Genomic DNA, 18,215 nt, shown 5'->3' with positions numbered 1-18,215 from the left:
CGGTGATGGTACTAACAAATCTCTCATCCATTCTACTTCTTTTTATATTCTTCTTAAACACAACAAAATTTTATTTATATTTCAACCTCAAATTATTGTTATTTTGAATCATTCTTTATAAATGTTATAGATAAAACAAAAGGAAAGAAAACTGTAAAAAGTTGGAAAACGAAAATTGTAAGATGTATGACCTGTTTTAAACATCCGGTAACAGGTCTATAATTTGGCAATAAATAAATAAAATAAGACAATTTATCTCGCAAGCAATGGAAGGAGGTTTGTCTTTAACTCAGTTAAGGCAGCGGGTCATTGATAAAAAAATTAACCAGAGGACTCGGGCAACAGCTGGAGTGCAATTATATTTGGCGTATGCAACGGAAGGACGAGGGGTTGCGACAGTATGTTGATAGAGTCAGGTTAGCGTCAGCGGCGTTGTTAGTAGGGTTTCCTGAGGAAGAACTGGTTTCGATAGTTTTAAGGGACATGCGAGCGGTGGATAAATCTGATTTCGTCTTCTGGCAGCGTCCTCTCAATTGGCAGGAGTTGGATGAGGCAGTGGGCAGTATCACAGCATTGTGTCTTGAGAACCAGCTGCCCGATGAGAGTAGGAAGCAGTTATCTCAAACTGATCTACAGGTTAAGGAGAGACGGGGAATTTCCAGCGATGTGAATAAGCAGGAGGATCGACGATGTTTCAGATGTGGAGGCGTAGGGCATTTGGTTAGGGAATGTAGTGGTCCTCGAACACCGAGAACTAACAGATGACTCCAGGTTTAAAATTCTCGAAGAGGGAGTCATTAGACCCTCGACTTCCCATGTTCCTCGTGCCCAAGGAGAAAGAGTGGCACTTCAGAGTTGTTGTTGATTATTGTCGCCTGAATAACAAGGTGATGTTGGAGTCGGTTCCTCTTCCCGACCTCCATAATTCGTTCACTTGGTTTGCGGGTGCAAATTGGTTCACGGTCCTTGATCTTAATCAGGCGTATTATCAAATTCCCCTAACGGAGGGCTGTAAGCATGTTACCGTCTTTTGCACAGATTTGAATCTGTTCGAATTTAGTAGGGTTCCCTTTGGTCTCGCTACCAGGGCAGCTGTATTGACGCGATTGTTGGACAATGTCTTAGGTGATCTGAAGTTGGTTTGTGGGTACCACTATTTAGACGACTTGGTCATCTATAGTTAGTCATTTGAAGAACATCTTGAGCATATCCGGCAGGTATTCATTAGGCTGCAGAGTGCCGGTTTGACAGTCAAACCCGAAAACGTCACCTTCGCTCGTCCGCAGGTCTCGTTTTTAGGACATCTGGAATCGGGCCGAAGTATACGTTTGACCAGGGCCGTACAAAGGCCTTAACAACACTACCGTCCCCTAGAGACAAAAGGTTAATTGCCAAATTCATTGGCATGGCTAATTATTGTCCCCCGCTTCGCCCAATTGGTGGCCCCACTTAATGAACGTCATCGGAGGGGAGTTTGAATGGGGAACCGCACAGCAGGCGGCCTTCGAACAGATCAAAGAAGCGATTGCCAATCCTCTTGTATTGGGCATTCCTGATTTTAGTAACAGGTTTATTGTGCAAACTGACGTTTCTAACACCGGGGTTTCTTTGGTTCTTCTCCAAGAAGGGGACGGGCAGAGGCATCTGCTGGCATATGCGTCGCGCCGGTTAACGAATGCCGAACTCAAGTATTCAGAGTATGAGTGCGAGGCGTTGGCGGTCCTTTTTGCTTTAGAAAAGTATCGATTCTATTTGGAGCATCGACCCTCTCATCTTGAAACTGATAATCAGGCCCTGAGTTGGGTTTTGGCTCGCCCACGTTAAACAGGGAGAATCGAGAGGAGGGCTGTGTTAATTTCCGCCTTTCAGTTTAGTGTTAAACATGTCAGGGGAACTGACAATATCGTGGCCGACGTGCTAAGTCGGATGTTTGATAGTTCATCCAGCGTTGATCACAATCAGGAGAGCGAGGAAGAGGATTTTAGATGTACGGTGTTGGGAGAGATTCCCCAGCTTTTCGTCGATCTACGTACGCAACAGGAACAGGACCCTAACCACGGTGACATTATGAGAAGGCTGAAAGCGGGCGAGGAGGTAGGCCCCTATGATGTGAACAAAGGGATTCTGTGCAAAAAAAGGGGGAGACGGTCGGAAACTTAGAATTTGTTTACTAGCAACCTTAGTACGACCAGTGTTTCGGCATTTTCAACAATCTGTTCTCGGGGGACATTCAGGCACCTATAAGACATTACAGTTAGTGAAGGAATTTCTCACTTGGCCTCGTATGGAGCGAGATATAAGAGAGATGGTAGCACAGTGTCGGGAATGCTGTATTGCTAAGCCTAGTAATGCACTGGGGCAAGGGTTGCTCAGTTCGGAGTATGAGGCTTAGCCTATGGACAAATTGTATATCGACTATGTGGGTCCGTTACCCCGGACTAGGCAGGGTAATCAATATATTCTGGTAGTGATCGATGCCTTTTCTAGGTTTACTTGGCTTATCATCAGCATAATCATCATCATTTAAGACTGACTATGCCTTTCAGCGTTCAGTCTGGAGCATAGCCCCCTTATAAATTCCTCCATGATCCCCTATTCAGTGCTAACATTGGTGCCTCTTCTGATGTTAAACCTATTACTTCAAAATCATTCTTAACCGGTTTATACCGAGTCGAAATGTAAATTCTGTCACTACCATTGCTCATTTACTCAACATCTTCAGTGTATTCAGACCGCCTAAACAATTGGTTAGCGATAAGGCTCCCGCTTTTCGTTCGGCTCAATTTAGAAGGTTTACCTTCAAGAACGTGATAAAGCATATTACTACAACTCCATATAATTCTCAGGGGTATTTTGCGGGAAGGGGCAACCGCAATTTCAAATTATTTACCATCACGATTCTCCTAGGAAGTGGTATTCAAATCTCCGTTGGATTAGTTTTGCCTTTAACACCATGTGTCATGAATCTATCAAGGCAACCCCAGCTTCTCTGATGTTTACTTTGCTGTTTATTCTCCCCTTACTAATTTGTGGAAGATTCGAGACCTAATTCCGGCGGTTATTGATCCCCAGCTTATTAAAGAAAACTCAGGTAGGGCCACGCATAACATTCTCGCTGCTCATAACAGACAAACTGTTTGTTATAAGCGGGATCGGTGTCAGTTTCAGGGCAAGCCTGGCGATCAAGTTTATATTCGTAATTACCCGGGGAGAGACGCACGACTCGACAGGCTGGGAAAATTGACTCCTTCGTTTTATTGGGCCGTGTACCATTGAGAGACGATTGGGTCCAGTGAAGCTCTTAGCTCAGGACATTCAAATGGGAAACACTATCGGGTTCATCTGAGGCAGGTCACGTTGAGGTGAGCATTTCTCTTGTAGGGTTCGGGAAGCTATGCTTCCAGTTTAAGAGGGGGAGGATGAGCTGTGTATCGACTGTGCTACACCTTGTGTTTAGATTGCATTGGTTTTACTTTTCTTTCCCTGACGTGTTTGTTTGCTATGTTGTCTGTCATTAAGTGGTTGCTTGGTTGTATTTTCTCTCTACTATCGACATCTGCGTTTTTGCGTCCGGGAAACTGTTATGGAGGAAGTGAGACCTCCGACCGGTGGTAACCTCGTGTCGTGGCCCAGAAGTAGGGGCCTTGCTCTCAGAGTCTGGTGGACACGGGAGGGCAGTGTGGCTCTCCAGCGCGGACCAGGCGTCGTCGGTTGTACCGAGTCGCCACGTGATGCATGTCGGTTGTGTGTAACAAGCGGGTCGACTTGACGGAAGAGTTCCCTGCGGGTTGGTTGTATACAGAATCACCCCACGAGTAGGTGCTGTTCATTTCATCTTGGTGGGACGTTAACAAGCTTCTTTAAGTCCTCTGTTTCGACACTGGAGTTTAAAAAGGAGACACCTAACATGAAAGAGCGGTCACTACCCGTCAACGTTGCAGAGAAGACGTGAACTCCGGTGACAGAGCGTGTTGTCGCGTGACCGTGGCGTGTTGGGTACACTGGCGATGCGTGCGCGGTCGGATGTGTGGATCCTTGCCATCGGAGGTCGTGTACTGCCTGTTCGAGCATTATTGCAAGTTAAGTTAGTGGAACGTTTAATCATTAAGTAATAAGTTTGCGTAACCTGCGTCTCTTCTGCCTTGTGGCCTCCAGTGATCGGGTTTTCTGTCTTCGGCATCGGTTCAATTGAAGACAGTGATCTTTCCTCCTCCTCTCGTTTTCACCCGATGGGAGGTGTAGTTTTGGCAGTTTAATTGTTTCGCTATTCTGTTGTGTGTTATGAGTAAATGCATGCTTGTTGTTGGTTGATCATGTGGTCTCTCATTCAGGACTGTGTGGTGTAATATTTCCTTGCACGAGGTTAGCTCTAATTCTGTTAGCAAGTTAAGCCATCTTAATACAAGTTTTCGCTGGCTAAAAGTCGGTGTAGTGACCAGCCTGAGAGTGGCAATTGTGTTTACGGGCGTATTTAAATTGGTCAGTATTCTGCCTAGCCTGAGCATCCCTCAGTGCGTGATTTGTGGCCGCATTACACGGGTCCGTCATATCTGTGATGTTCTAATGATATTCCAGGACACTTTTGTTTTAAAACTTTTTAAATTCCTCCATTCCGTTATTGCCATTAATCGTGTTTACTGAGACCTTTGATTTTTTTATTAACAAAGTTCTGTATTTAGTTTAGTAGCCCGTTGACTAATGTTCTTTAAATTTTTTTTTGAACTGTTGTATTGCTATGAATTACTTGATTGCCGTTAGAGGCGTGTTTAAAAGGCTGTTTATTGCCGTACTGCTAGTTTCTATAAGATATGAATAAATCATTTGTGTGTGAAAATCTCAACTCGACAGTAAAGTACTAGAAATTTGGCCGCGTTTCGCAACTTGTGGTGTGGGTTGTAGTAACCGTATCCACGGTGTGTATCAGATAGGTATACAGATAGATGGAAATATTTGTATAATCTATATGGATGCCGTAATACGGCAATATAGTCAGTTAGATGAGTAACGTTTTGTATTGAATAAAATCTTGAAACACATTACGAATGCTAGTTACCTCCTACCTATTGGCAGACTCAAATGTATAACATTTATCTTCAAGTGGTCATTATCTGGTAATAACCTGTTTCTTCTTTCATTTTCAAACAAAGAGCTACCAAAGCAAGGTAGTTACAGGCAGGTAACTGTAATTAATCTTTAAAATATTCTAATATCAACTCTTCTTATTGTAATTAGTTTAATGTTCACTGAAATCAGATGTGTTCGTATCGAAAGAGAGAGAGTTACAACAATACTTTCGTATTTGATTTCGGAAGTACAAATTCAAAATCATAAGATGATCATACAAAACACTGTAGCTTATAAAAATGAGTGAATATTGCAATAGTACTGATACATAGATTCCTAAGTACAGTAATATCTTTTAAAATGGTTCTATATATACCTTTTTATTTTGCAGGTACATTTTTTGTTTGTTTGCAGTTTATTTTGCATTCGAAACTTTCAATACCTAAATTATAAAATTTGTTTATCCAATACAATCCACTTCTGTATAAAGACTATAAGAAAAAGGATATTGACGAATATTGAAAGAGAGTGGAAGATTCCTTAAGGAACAAATTGAGTATCAGAAGCCCATGTCAGGGGACGAGACCGACAGCGCTACAGGGGTTTGACACACAACGGCCACTGCCGGCTGCCAGGTCAACCATTCTACACTGAAGGGTCGCCATGGCGTTTCGCCGTCCTCACAGCGTTATTACGTTAGCAGTGGACGCATTCGAAGCCATCTGACGTAGCGAATGCACCGAAAACAACTACTAAAAACTGAGTTTGTGGTCCGTCAACGTTCAGCGATGATAGAGGATGTTTCATGACATGGATAAATGTATTTATGTTCCTGAAGACACTCTCCACAATGCTTTCCAAGTCTGTCGGTATAGTTTTGTTACACCGAATTTACCATCACTGTGTGTCGAAGCGATGGACGAGCACAACTGGACACGACTTACAACCGCTGCCGGGTTGCAATCACGAGATAGTTGAGTTGCAGTTTTGATACATTTCATCGTAACTCCGATAGTGTCGTTCCAATGGTGGAACGAGAATCATACCACTCCACAGAAATGGCGATTCCACATGGAACCAACGTATCTGTGAGGATATGGAGATAAATGTTCGAGGCCCAGGTTCAGATAATTAGAACTGTCTGCAATGCATTTTCAGTGCATCACTGTTTCTTCTGCTTCTGCTTTTGTTTGCTGCCTCTGAAGAAGGAGACTACCCGCAGCGTGGCGAAGTAGACGAGGCAGAGTGTGAGTCCGGCGACCGCCAGCAGGAAGGCGATGACGTCGAGCAGCATCAGCTGCCACCAGTGCAGGTCGAGGGCGGCGCTGCGCAGGTGAGGGGCTCCCCTGTGGCGGATCACGTACTCCACCCACCACACGGCGCGCTCCAGGGAGTCCGCCCTGTTCTCGCGGAACACGGCCGACAGCCTCTTCATGTTATCCTTGTACCTGCAGATAGATAATATCACTGTGATTTTAACAAATGCACAAATGCTGAGGTGACAAAAGTCATGGGAATTATCAGACTGTAAACGTACTCTTCTCGCCATTAAAATTGCTACACCACGAAGATGACGTGCTACAGACGCGAAATTTAACCGACAGGAATAAGATGCTGCGATATGCAAATGATTAGCTTTTCAGTGCATACACATAAGGCTGTCGCCGGTGGCGACACCTACAACGTGCTGACATAAGGAAAGTTTCCAACCGATTTCTCATACACAAACAGCAGTTGACCGGCGTTGCCTGGTGAAACGTTGTTGTGATGCCTATGTGTAAGGAAGAGAAATGCGTACCATCACGTTTCCAGACTTTGATAAAGGTCGGATTGTAGCATATCGCGATTGCGGTTTATCGTATCGCCACATTGCTGCTCGCGTTGGTCGAGATCCAATGACTGTTAGCAGAATATGGAATCGGTGGGTTCAGGAGGGTAATACGGAGCGCCGTGCTGGATCCCAACGGCCTCGTATCACTAGCAGTCGAGATGATAGGCATCTTACCCGCATGGCTGTAACCTGTAACGGATCGTGCAGCCACGTCTCGATCCCTGAGTCAGCAGATGGGCACATTTGCAAGACAACAACCATCTGCACGAACAGTTCGACGACGTTTGCAGCAGCGTGGACTATCATCTCGGAGACCGTGGCTGCGGTTACCCTTGACGCTGCATCACAAACAGGAGCGCATGCGATGGTGTACTCAACGACGAACCTGGGTGCACGGATTAATCCAGGTTCTGTTTACAGCATCGTGATAGTCGCATCCGTGTTTGGCGACATCGCGGTGAACGCACATTGGAAGCGTGTATTCGTCATCGCCGTACTGGCTTATTGCCTGGCGTGATGGTATGGGGTGCCATTGGTAACACGTCTCGGTCACTGCTTGTTCGCATTTACGGAACTTCGAACAGTGGACGTTAGATTTCAGATGTTTTATAACCCGTGGCTCTAACCTTCATTCGATGGCTGCAAAACCCTCCATTTCAGCAGGATAATGCACGACCGCATGTTGCAGGTCCTGTACGGGCCTTTCTGGATACAGAAAATGTTCGACTGCAGCCCTCGCCAGTACATTTTCCAGATATCTCACCAACTGAAAACGTCTGGTCAATGGTGCCCGAGTAACTGGCTCGTCACAATACGCCAGTCACTACTCTTGATGAACTGTGGTATCGTGTTGAAACTGCACGGGCAGCTGTACTGGTACACACCATCCAAGCTCTGTTTGACTCAATGCCCAGGTGTATCAAGGCCGTTATTACGGCCAGAGGTGATTGTTCTGGGTACTGATTTCTCAGGATCTATGCACCCAAACTGCGTGAAAATGTAATCACATGTCAGTTGTAGTATAATATATTTTTCCAATGAATACCCGTTTATCATCTGCATTTCTTCTTGGTGTAGCAATTTTAATGCCAGTAGCGTAAAATGTTACTTGGAGCTAGACCCATGGGATATTCCATTTCCGAAATGGAGTGAAATTAGTGAAATAACTACAGAAATCAGTGTGTGACGTACGACGGACGTGTCTGTTGGGACAGTGCAGAGAAATTTGGCGTTAATACGCTTTGCCAGCAGACGACCAACGCAAGTGCCTTTGTTAACGACCGACCTAGCCTGAAGGCCCCCTCTCCTGGGCTTGGCACCATATCGGTTGGATCCCAGACAGTTGGAAAATCGTACCGCGGTAAGGTGAGAAGAGCTGATGGCAGCTGTTGTGTGTGGCACAGAACCCATGAAGCAATGGGCCCAAGGTGTCAACAAGGCCCTGTGGAAACTGATGGCGTCTCCATAAAGGTGTGGGCTCTGCTTTACATGAAATGGATTGGGCCCTCTTGTCCACCTGCACCGATCGTTGTCAGGAAATGGTTGTGTACGGCTACTCGGAGAACATTTGCACTTCCCAATCAACGATAGTATTTTAATGGGTGACGCTGCCCTGTGTCACCGGGCCACAGTTGTTTCTCAATTGGTTTGACGATTATTCTAGACAGTTCGAACAAATGATTTGGCTAGCCACGTCGCTCGACATGAATGCCTGACATTGACATAATCGACAGTTCATTTCGTGCACAAAATACTGTACGAGCAACATTTTCGCAATTGTGGACGGCTATAGAAGCAGCATGACTTAATATTTTTGCAGAGCACTCACTACGACTTGTTGAGTCCATTCCACGTCGAGTTACTGCAAAAGAACGGCCAAACTGAAGTCAGACTCGATATTAGGAGACATTCCGTGACTTTTGTCACCTCAGACTACATACTGAAACGAACTTCGGTATTGTCATCTTGTATATTGGCTGTTGAAGCTATGTAAACCTTATGAGAAGGCAGATTATCATGAAAGTGTCTTACTACCGGGAGGAAGCAAACACGAAAAAGAAAAAAAACCAACCCTGTATGAAATGCCTTCATTTCATATGCAGACGAGAGGTTTGCACAGTATGAACTGTAAGACTATAAACTGACCTGGGTTGATAAAAGTGAAACTACGAGAGCTTCAAATATATTATTTTTTCCACCGTGCACCAACTCTAGGCATTTCAATATTCGCAGGAGAGCTTCTGTGAAGTTTGGAAGGTAGGAGACGAGGTACTGGCGGAATTAAAGGTGTGAGGACGTGGCATGAGTCGTGCTTGGGTAGCTCAGTCGGTACAGCACTTGCCCGCGAAAGGCAAAGGTCCCGAGTTCGAGTCTCGGTCCGGCACATAGTTTCAATCTACCATTAAGCTTCAACTCTAGCTCATTGACCAATGATGTGATACGGAACAAAAAATGATCTAATAAACTTATGTCCGAAATGCATAGTTTCCATGCTAGAGGCCATTTGTTGAGTCACACTTTGCGCTCTGATACGCGCGGTAGCATGCAGCCACAGCTACAGCATGCGTGGTTTCCTCCTGGAAGTTGGTATTGTGCCTCAGGTGTCGTGCCTTAGCGCGCTCTCCTGCCACAGTAATTCGTAATGTTGTTTCCGGTGTACTTCTGTTGCTGACTTACGTTGTAGTGGATGTGATATAACGTTGTATACAATGGTTCCGTATTCGAACCAAGAACTTGGCGACATGGTATTTACTTACAGAAAGGCAAACGGCAGCGGGCGGTGGGCTTCAAGGTCGCATCATGAGAGCTGCCCCCGCCCACAAGAACCACAGCATTCAATGTTTGCAACAGCGTTTCGCCGTTTGACTGATACAGTGTCGTTTCAGCAAGCAGGAAATAATCATGGACCTGCCGAAATGTTCGGACAACGGGCTTGGAGGGAAATGTGATTTACACTGTGGAAGGAAACCGGCACATCAGTACCAGGCAAATGACCCGCCATTACATGGTACGCCAGACGATCGAAAAATGGTTCGAATGCCTCTGAGCACTGTGGGACTTAACGTCTGAGGTCATCGGTCCCCTACAACGTAGAACTATTTAAACATAACTAAGGACATCACACACATCCATGCCCGAGACAGGATTCGAACCTGCGACCGTAGCGGTCACGCGGTTCCAGACTGAAGCGCTTAGATCTGCACCGCCACACCGGCCGGCAGAGTTGTTGGAGATCCTCTTGAGGGATATTGTGCAAAATCCTAATCACCTGGGGCATTATATCGGCAAAATCTAGAGCTTAAAACGTTCTCAACTGGGCAGAGGTTCAAATGGTTCAAATGGCTCTGAGCACTATGGGACTCAACTGCTGTGGTCATTAGTCCCCTAGAACTTAGAACTACTTAAACCTAACTAACCTAAGGACATCACACACATCCATGCCCGAGGCAGGATTCGAACCTGCGACCGTAGCAGTCGCACGGTTCCGGACTGCGCGCCTAGAACCGCGAGACCACCGCGGCCGGCGGGCAGAGGTCCAGCGATATTTCTGGCCAAGGTGGGTTTGAAAAACATTAGAAATTCTCGCGGTTCCAGACTGTAGCTCCTAGAACCGCTCGGCCGCTCCGGCCGGCCCAGACGATCGTGTTTAACATTCTGCATGACAGTTGTTACTACCTTAACACTTAAAGCGTGTGCAGGGCTTGCTGAAGAGAGACTTTCTTCATCAGGAGCAGTTTTTTCACGGGTTTCTTCACTAGGCAACCACGATCCCACGATTTGTGTCATTCATCCTACTCACAGATGAGGCCCCTTGTACGCGGAGTGGTATCATATACTTTCATAACAGTGATTTGTGGGATAGTATGTGGAAACCCCATGGTCTGCAGACACCGAACCATCAGCGTCGGTGCAGCCGAAATGTGTGGGCCGGCATAATTGGTGACCGTATTTTGGGGCCAGTCTTACTTCTACGTCTACATCTACATCCACGTGGATACTCTGCAAATCACATTTAAGTACCTTGTAGAACGTTCATCGAACACCTTAACAATTCTCTATTATCCCAATCTCGTATAGCGCGAGGAAAGAATGACCACCTATATCTTTCCGTACGAGCTCTGATTTCGCTTATTTTGCCTTGGTGATCATTCCTCCCTATGTAAGACGGCGTCAACAAAACATTTTTGCATTCGGAGGAGAAAGGTGGCGATTGAAATTTCGTGAGAAGATTCAGTCGCAACAAAAAAAAAACGACTTTCTTTTACTGATGTCCATCCCAAATCCTGTACCATTTCTGTGACACTCTCTCACATATTTCGCGATAATACAAAACGTGCTACCTTTCTTTGAACTTTTTCGACGTACTGCGTCAGTTCTATCTGGTAAGGATCCCACACGGCGCAGCATAGTGTAGCAGTCTCCTTAGTAGATCTGTTACATTATCTAAGTGTACTGCCAATAAAACGCAGCCTTCCCCACAACATTTTCCATGTGTTCCTTTCAATTTAACTTGTTCGTAAGTGTAATACCTAGGTATTAAGTTGAATTTACAGCTTTTAGATTAGACTGTAACCGAAGTTGAACGAGTTCCTTTTAGCACTGATGTGGATGACCTCATACGTTTCGTTATTTAAGGTGAACTGCCTCTTTTCGCACCATTCCGCTATTTCTTCTAAATCGTTTTGCAGTTTATTTATCTTCTGATGACTTTATTAGCCGATAAACGACAGCGTCATCTGGAAACAACCAAAGACGGCTGGTCACATTGTCTCCCAAGTCGTTTATATAGATAAGGAAAAACAAAGGGCCTATAACACTACCTTGGGGAACGCCATAAATCGCTTCCGTTTTACTCGATGACTTTCCGTCAATTACTACGAACTGTGACCTCTCTGTCAGTGAATCACACATCCGGTCACATGATTGAGACGATATTCCATAAGCACACATTTACACTACGAGCCGCTTGTGTGGTACAGTGTCAAAAGCCATCCGGGAATCCAGAAATACGGAATCGATCTGAAATCCCTTGTGAATAACACGCAGCTCTTCATGTGAATAAAGAGCTAATGCTGTTTCACAAGAACGGTGTTTTCTAAACCCCTGTTGACTGTGTGTCAATAGATCGTGTTCTTCGTGGAAATTCATTATGTTCGAACACAATATATGTTCTTAATGGTTCAAATGGCTCAAAACACTATGCGACTTAACATCTATGGTCATCAGTCGCCTAGAACTTAGAACTAATTAAACCTAACTAACCTAAGGACATCACACACATCCATGCCCGAGGCAGGATTCGAACCTGCGACCTAGTAGTCGCGCGGTTCCGGACTGAGCGCCTAGAACCGCGAGACCACCGCGGCCGGCTATGTTCTAAAATCCTGCTGCATGTCGTCGTTAACGATATGGGCCTGTAATTTAGTGGATTAGTTCTACTACCTTTCTTGAATACTGGAGTGACCTGAGGAACTTTCCAGTGCCTACGGCACGGATTTGTCGCCGAGCGCCTAACAAGCCGTAACTATCGGCGTTTCTTGCGCGTGACTGTGCCTCCCGCACTGGAAGCAATGTCATTGATGACTCGAAGGATTATGTGGCTGTTACATGATGGCACTCCAGCCCACTTTACCTTAACTTCTGGACGCGTCTCAATCGTGTCCTCCGTGGTAGATGGATAGGACAAGGGCGTCCAGTTGCATAGCCTGCTCATTCACCGGAGCTCAGCTTGTTAGATTTATGGATATGGGACCACCTCAGAATTATCGTGTATGCAGAGACCATTCCAGATGTGGACACACTGGAGCAGCGTATTTATTCTACTTTTGACACTGTTCGTCTGCATCCTGGCCAACTTGAACGTGTGAGACAGAAAATACTACGGAGCGTATACATCTACATTCATAATCTGCAAGCCACCTGACGGTGTGTGGCGGAGGGTTCCTTCAGTACCTCTATCGGCTCTCCCTTCTATTCCAGTCTCGTTCGTGGAAAGAAAGACTGACGGTTTGCCTCTCTGTGGGCTCTAATTTCTCTGATTTTATCCTCATGGTCCTTTCGCGAGATATACGTAGGAGGGACCAATATACTGCTTGACTCCTCGGTGAAGGTATGTTCTCGAAGCATCAACAAAACCCAGTACCGAGATACTGCGCGTCTCTCTTGCAGAGTCTTCCACTGGAATTTATCTATCATCTCCGTAACGCTTTCGCGATTACTAAATGATCCTGTAACGAAGCGTGCTGCTCTCCGCTGGATCTTCTCTATCTCTTCTATCAACCCTATCTGGTACGGATCCCACACCTGTGAGCAGTATCCTGGCAGTGTACTGTAACCTACTTCCTTCGTTTTCGGATTGCATTTCCTTACGGTTCCTCAAATGAATATCAGTCTGGCATCTGTTTTACCGACGATTAATTTTATATGGTCATTCCATTTTAAATCATTCCTAATACCTACTCCCAGATAATTTATGGAATTAACTGCTTCCAGTTACTGAAATGCTATATTGTAGTTAAATGATAAAGGATCTTCCTTTCTATGTATTCGCAGCACATTACACTTATCTACATTCAGATTCAGTTGCCATTCCCTGCACCATGCGTCAATTCGTTGCAGATCCTACTGCATTTCAGTACAATTTTCCATTTTTACAACTTCACGATATACTACAGCATCATCCGCAAAAAGCCTCAGTGAACTTCCGATGTCATCCACCAGGTCATTTATGTATATTGTGAATAGCAATGGTCCTACGATACTCCCCTGCGGCACACCTGAAATCACTCTTACTTCGGAAGACTTCTCTCCATTGAGAATGACATGCTGCGTTCTGTCATCTAGGAACTCTTCAATCCAATCACACAATTGGTCTGATAGTCCATATGCTCTTACTTTGTTCATTAAACTACAGTGGGGAATTGTATCGAACACCTTGCGGAAGCCAAGAAACACGTCATCCACCTGGGTACCCGTGTCTATGGCACTCTGAGTCTCGTGGACGAATAGCGAGAGCTATGGTTTCATACTATCGTCTTTTTCGAAACCCATGCTGATTCCTATAGAGTAGATTTCTAGTCTCCAGGAAAGTCATTATACTCGAACATAATACGTGTTCCAAAACTCTACAACTGATCGACGTTAGACATATAGGTCTATAGTTCTGCACATCTGTTCGACGTCCTTTCTTGAAAACGGGGATGGCCTGTGCCCTCTTCCAAAATTTTGGAACGCTACGCTCTTCTAGAGACCTACGGTACACCGCTGCAAGAAGGGGGGCAAGTTCCTTGGCGTGCTCTGTGTAAAATCGAACTGGTATCCCATCAGGTCCAGTGGCCTTTCCTATTATTGTTTTTCTATCCCTCTATTATCTATTTCGATATCTACCATTTTGTCATCTGTGCGACAATCTAGAGAAGGAACTAGAGTGCAGTCTTCCTCTGTGAAACAGCTTTGGAAAAATCCATTTAGTATTTCGACCTTTAGTCTGTCTTCCTCTGTTTCAGTACCATTTAATCTACCTACCGCTTTGACATAAGACCAAAATTTCCCAGGATTTTCTGCCAAGTGAGTACATAGAACTTTACTTTCGAATTCATTGAACGCCTCTCGCATAGCCCTCCTCACACTACATTTCGCTTCGCGTAATTTTTGTTTGTCTGCAAGGCTTTGGCTATGTTTATGTTTGCTGTGAAGTTCCCTCTGCTTCCGTAGCAGTTTTCTAACTCGGTTGTTGTACCACAGTGGCTCTTTTCCATTTCTTACGATCCTGCTGGGCACATAATCATCTAATGCATATTGTACGATGATTTTGAACTTTGTCCACCGATCGTCAACACTATCTGTACTCTAGATAAACTTTTGTGTTGAGCCGCCAAGCACTCTGAAATCTGCTTTTTGTCACTTTTGCTAAATAGAAAATTTTTCCTATCTTTTTTAATATATCTATTTACCGCTGAAATCATCGATGCAGAAACCGCTTTATGATTGTTGATTCCCTGTTCTGCGTTAACTGTTTCCAATAGTTAGGGTCTGTTATCGCCACGAGTCGGTTCTCTGTTTAACTGCTCAAGGTAGTAAAATTTCTCTGGATTCCTTGTCCCTGCCACCCGTTATAAACGTTTAAGTCTCCCAGTCAATAACTGGTAAATTAAAATATCCACCCAAAACTATAACATGCTCGGGAAATCTACTCGAAATATTTTCCAAATTTTCGTTCAGGTGCTCTGCCACAACAGCCTCTGAGCCAGGGGCCTATAGAGACATCCACTTACCATGTTTGAGCCTGATTTAACCGTGACTTTCACCCAAATTATTTCAGAATCCAGTATGTGGATCTGGCGATAGCAGCTTAGTTCTGCCGAATGTAGCAATAGAAAAAGCTTCCTTTATATTGAATTAATCGACTTTTCTCCAGCCGACAGTGTCAGTTATTTATAATTTTTGTACTTCCTTCTCTGTCCGATCAACTGAAGTATCTCTTCTGTTACCCATAGTTTTATCGCAGTTACCTTCTTTGTGCCTAAGTTTTTCTTTCCAACTTTTGTCATTGGTCATTATACGATCGTTTACTCCTCTTCAACTAAATTGCCTATTGATCTGTTCATCATCGCAATATGTATAGCCTCAGAGAACTTCATCCATACCTCCTCATTTATTAGTACTTCCATATCCAACTTCTTTGTACACTGATTCTTCCTGGCTAGTCTCTTGATCTTCTGCCTACTTCAGCCTACTCTTATAATAATATCAGTTTTATTACTAGCGATAAGGACATGTCTATCATAATAGAACGGTTGTCTCAACTACTATACGCTTTACAATATACTAACTGAATGGCGTGGCAGAGGTAGGAAGAGCCCAAAGGTAGGATTTAATTTGTCATTGTTAGTACGAATTACAGTATTGAAATTTAGTGGAATAGTTACTGAGAAAGACGTAACAAGGTGTACAAAAAAAAAAAGAGACAAATGAAGAGACGGATGGAGAAAATAGAGAGAGACGTCAAAAATCAAATAAATGCATTTCTTTGCTGTTGAACGAGAAGAAAGCAAGTCTACGCTTCGGTTTTTGCAGCTGTTCTCATCAATAAAGTTACAGACTATAATTTCTGTCACTGTATAAATAGTGGATCCAGATCTGTCTGGAGTGTTCCAGAATGTTTTGTAGGAGAGAAAAGCGGATGTAAAGCTTGTGCCGCACATCTTGACTCCCGAACGGGAAAAGACGTATGCACACCTTGACTGAAATGGAAAATATTGACATTTATTTTCTGCGAAAAATCATTATTGGGGACGACGCTTGGTATTATTAATCCGAAACTAAAATAAAACGACAAATTCCAACATGGGTCCCTCATGGTTCGGCAAGCAGGAAAAAGTGGCCAATGTGACACGCAATTTGAACAACCTTCCAAAGAAGAACTTATATAAGTTTCAAGTGACCGTTACCTGCAAAGTCTTGGAACTGTCCTGAAAAAGTGTCACGTAGATGCTTCATCTCTGTAGTGTACTTCGCGTGCAATGAGCGCAGAAGCCTAGGGATGGCTGTATTTAGAAAACAATTTTAAATTGGCAGTAACGATTATAAAACGTTACTTTGACTTACTTCGTGTCTTCCAGAACCGTACGTATGGAACGTTGAAATGTATCTTTTGTGATGTCTCGAAGCTCCAGCCAGACGCCGATCTGCGCTTGCACAGCCTTGGCAGCGTTATGCTGCTGGTCAGCGAAGAACGGGATGACCATTAACGGAACCGCGTGGAACACAGCCTCGTTCATACTCTGGAGGCCGCCCTGAGTTATGAAAAGGCGGACGTTGGGGTGAGCTGCACGGAAAAGACAGCGCGTTAATTCAGCTATTGATATAGACTACACAAACATTACTGCATATGTTCAGCGACATACAAATATTGACTTCCCACTGCGATCGTATCCTAACAGCTATGCCTGTGGACTCTTAAGATAAGAAAACGTCGCGGCACGAAGGAATTACCCGAATGGCACAGAAATCGGTAGGTGTGATGTACATGTACAGACAAATAAATGATTACAGCTGCCAAAAAGTGGATGATTTATTGAGGAGAGGGAGCTTCACAAACTGAGTAGATCAATATCGCGTTAGTCCACCTGTGAGACTTGTTTTGTGGCCTTCAGTTCAGAGACTGGTTTGATGCAGCTCTCCATGCTACTCTATCCTGTGCAAGCTTCTTCATCCCCCAGTACCTACTGCAACCTACATCCTTCTGAATGTGCTTAGTGTATTCACCTCTTGGTCTCCCTCTATGATTTTTACCCTCCACGCTGCCCTCCAATACTAAATTGGTGATCCCTCGATGCCTCAGAACATGTCCTACCAACCGATCCCTTCTGGTCAAGTTGTGCACAAACTTCTCTGCTCCCCAATCCTATTCAATACTTCCTCATTAGTTATGTGATCTACCCATCTAATCTTCAGGATTCTTCTGTAGCACCACATTTCGAAAGCTTCTATTCTCTTCTTGTCCAAACTATTTATCGTCCATGTTTCACTTCCATACATGGCTACACTCCATACAAATACTTTCAGGAACGACTTCCTGATATTTAAATCTATACTTGATGTTAACAAATATCTCTGCTTCAGGAACGCTTTCCTTGCCATTGCCAGTCTACATATTTTATCTCCTTTTTACTTCGACCATCATCAGTTATTTTGCTCCCCAAATAGCAAAACTCCTTTACTACGTTAAGTGTATAATCTAATTCCCTCAGCATCACCCGACTTCATCGACTACATTCCATTATCCTCGTTTTCCTTTTGTTGAATGTTCATCTTATATCCTCCTTTCAAGACATTATCCATTCCGTTCAACTGCTCTTCCAAGTCCTTTGCTGTCTCTGACCGAATTGCAATGTCATCGGCGAACCTCAAAATTTTTATTTGTTCTCCATGGATTTTAATACCTACTCCGAATTTTTCTTTTGTTTCCTTTACTGCATGCTCAATATACAGATCGAACAACATCGGGGAGGGGCTACATCCCTGTCTCACTCCCTTCCCAACCACTGCTTCCTGTCCCTCGACTCTTATAACTGCCATCTGGTTTCTGTACAAATTGTAAATAGCATTTCGTTCCCTGTGTTTTACCCCTGCCATCTTCAGAATTTGAAAGAGTGTACTCCAGTCAACATTGTCAAAACTTTCTCTAAGTCTACAAATGCTAGAAACGTAGGTTTGCCTTTTCTTAATCTAGCTTCTAAAATAAGTCGTAGGGTCAGTATTGCCTCACGTCTTCCCATATTTCTATGGAATCCAAACTGATCTTCCCTAAGGTCGGCTT

General features: G+C 44.2%; 1 protein-coding gene across 2 annotated transcripts in view; it reads right to left on the bottom strand.

Moving 5' to 3' along the window:
• Positions 1 to 5,272: 5,272 nt before the first annotated feature.
• LOC126335559 (UDP-glucosyltransferase 2-like) overlaps positions 5,273 to 18,215 on the bottom strand; it is a 470,415-nt gene continuing 457,472 nt past the window's right edge. The window contains exons 6-7 of one of the 2 annotated variants that reach the window (XM_049998977.1): positions 16,502 to 16,721; positions 5,273 to 6,512 (exon numbers count right to left, since the gene is read on the bottom strand). In XM_049998977.1, the coding sequence (XP_049854934.1) occupies positions 6,227 to 6,512; positions 16,502 to 16,721 (506 nt within the window). In that variant the 3' untranslated portion in view covers positions 5,273 to 6,226. The remainder of the gene's footprint in view (positions 6,513 to 16,501; positions 16,722 to 18,215) is intronic. The other variant, XM_049998978.1, reaches the window with a different exon arrangement.

The sequence above is a fragment of the Schistocerca gregaria genome, chromosome 2, assembly GCF_023897955.1.
Source record: "Schistocerca gregaria isolate iqSchGreg1 chromosome 2, iqSchGreg1.2, whole genome shotgun sequence".
NCBI classification, from domain to species: domain Eukaryota; kingdom Metazoa; phylum Arthropoda; class Insecta; order Orthoptera; family Acrididae; genus Schistocerca; species Schistocerca gregaria.
This window is presented reverse-complemented; position numbering and strand designations above follow the sequence as displayed.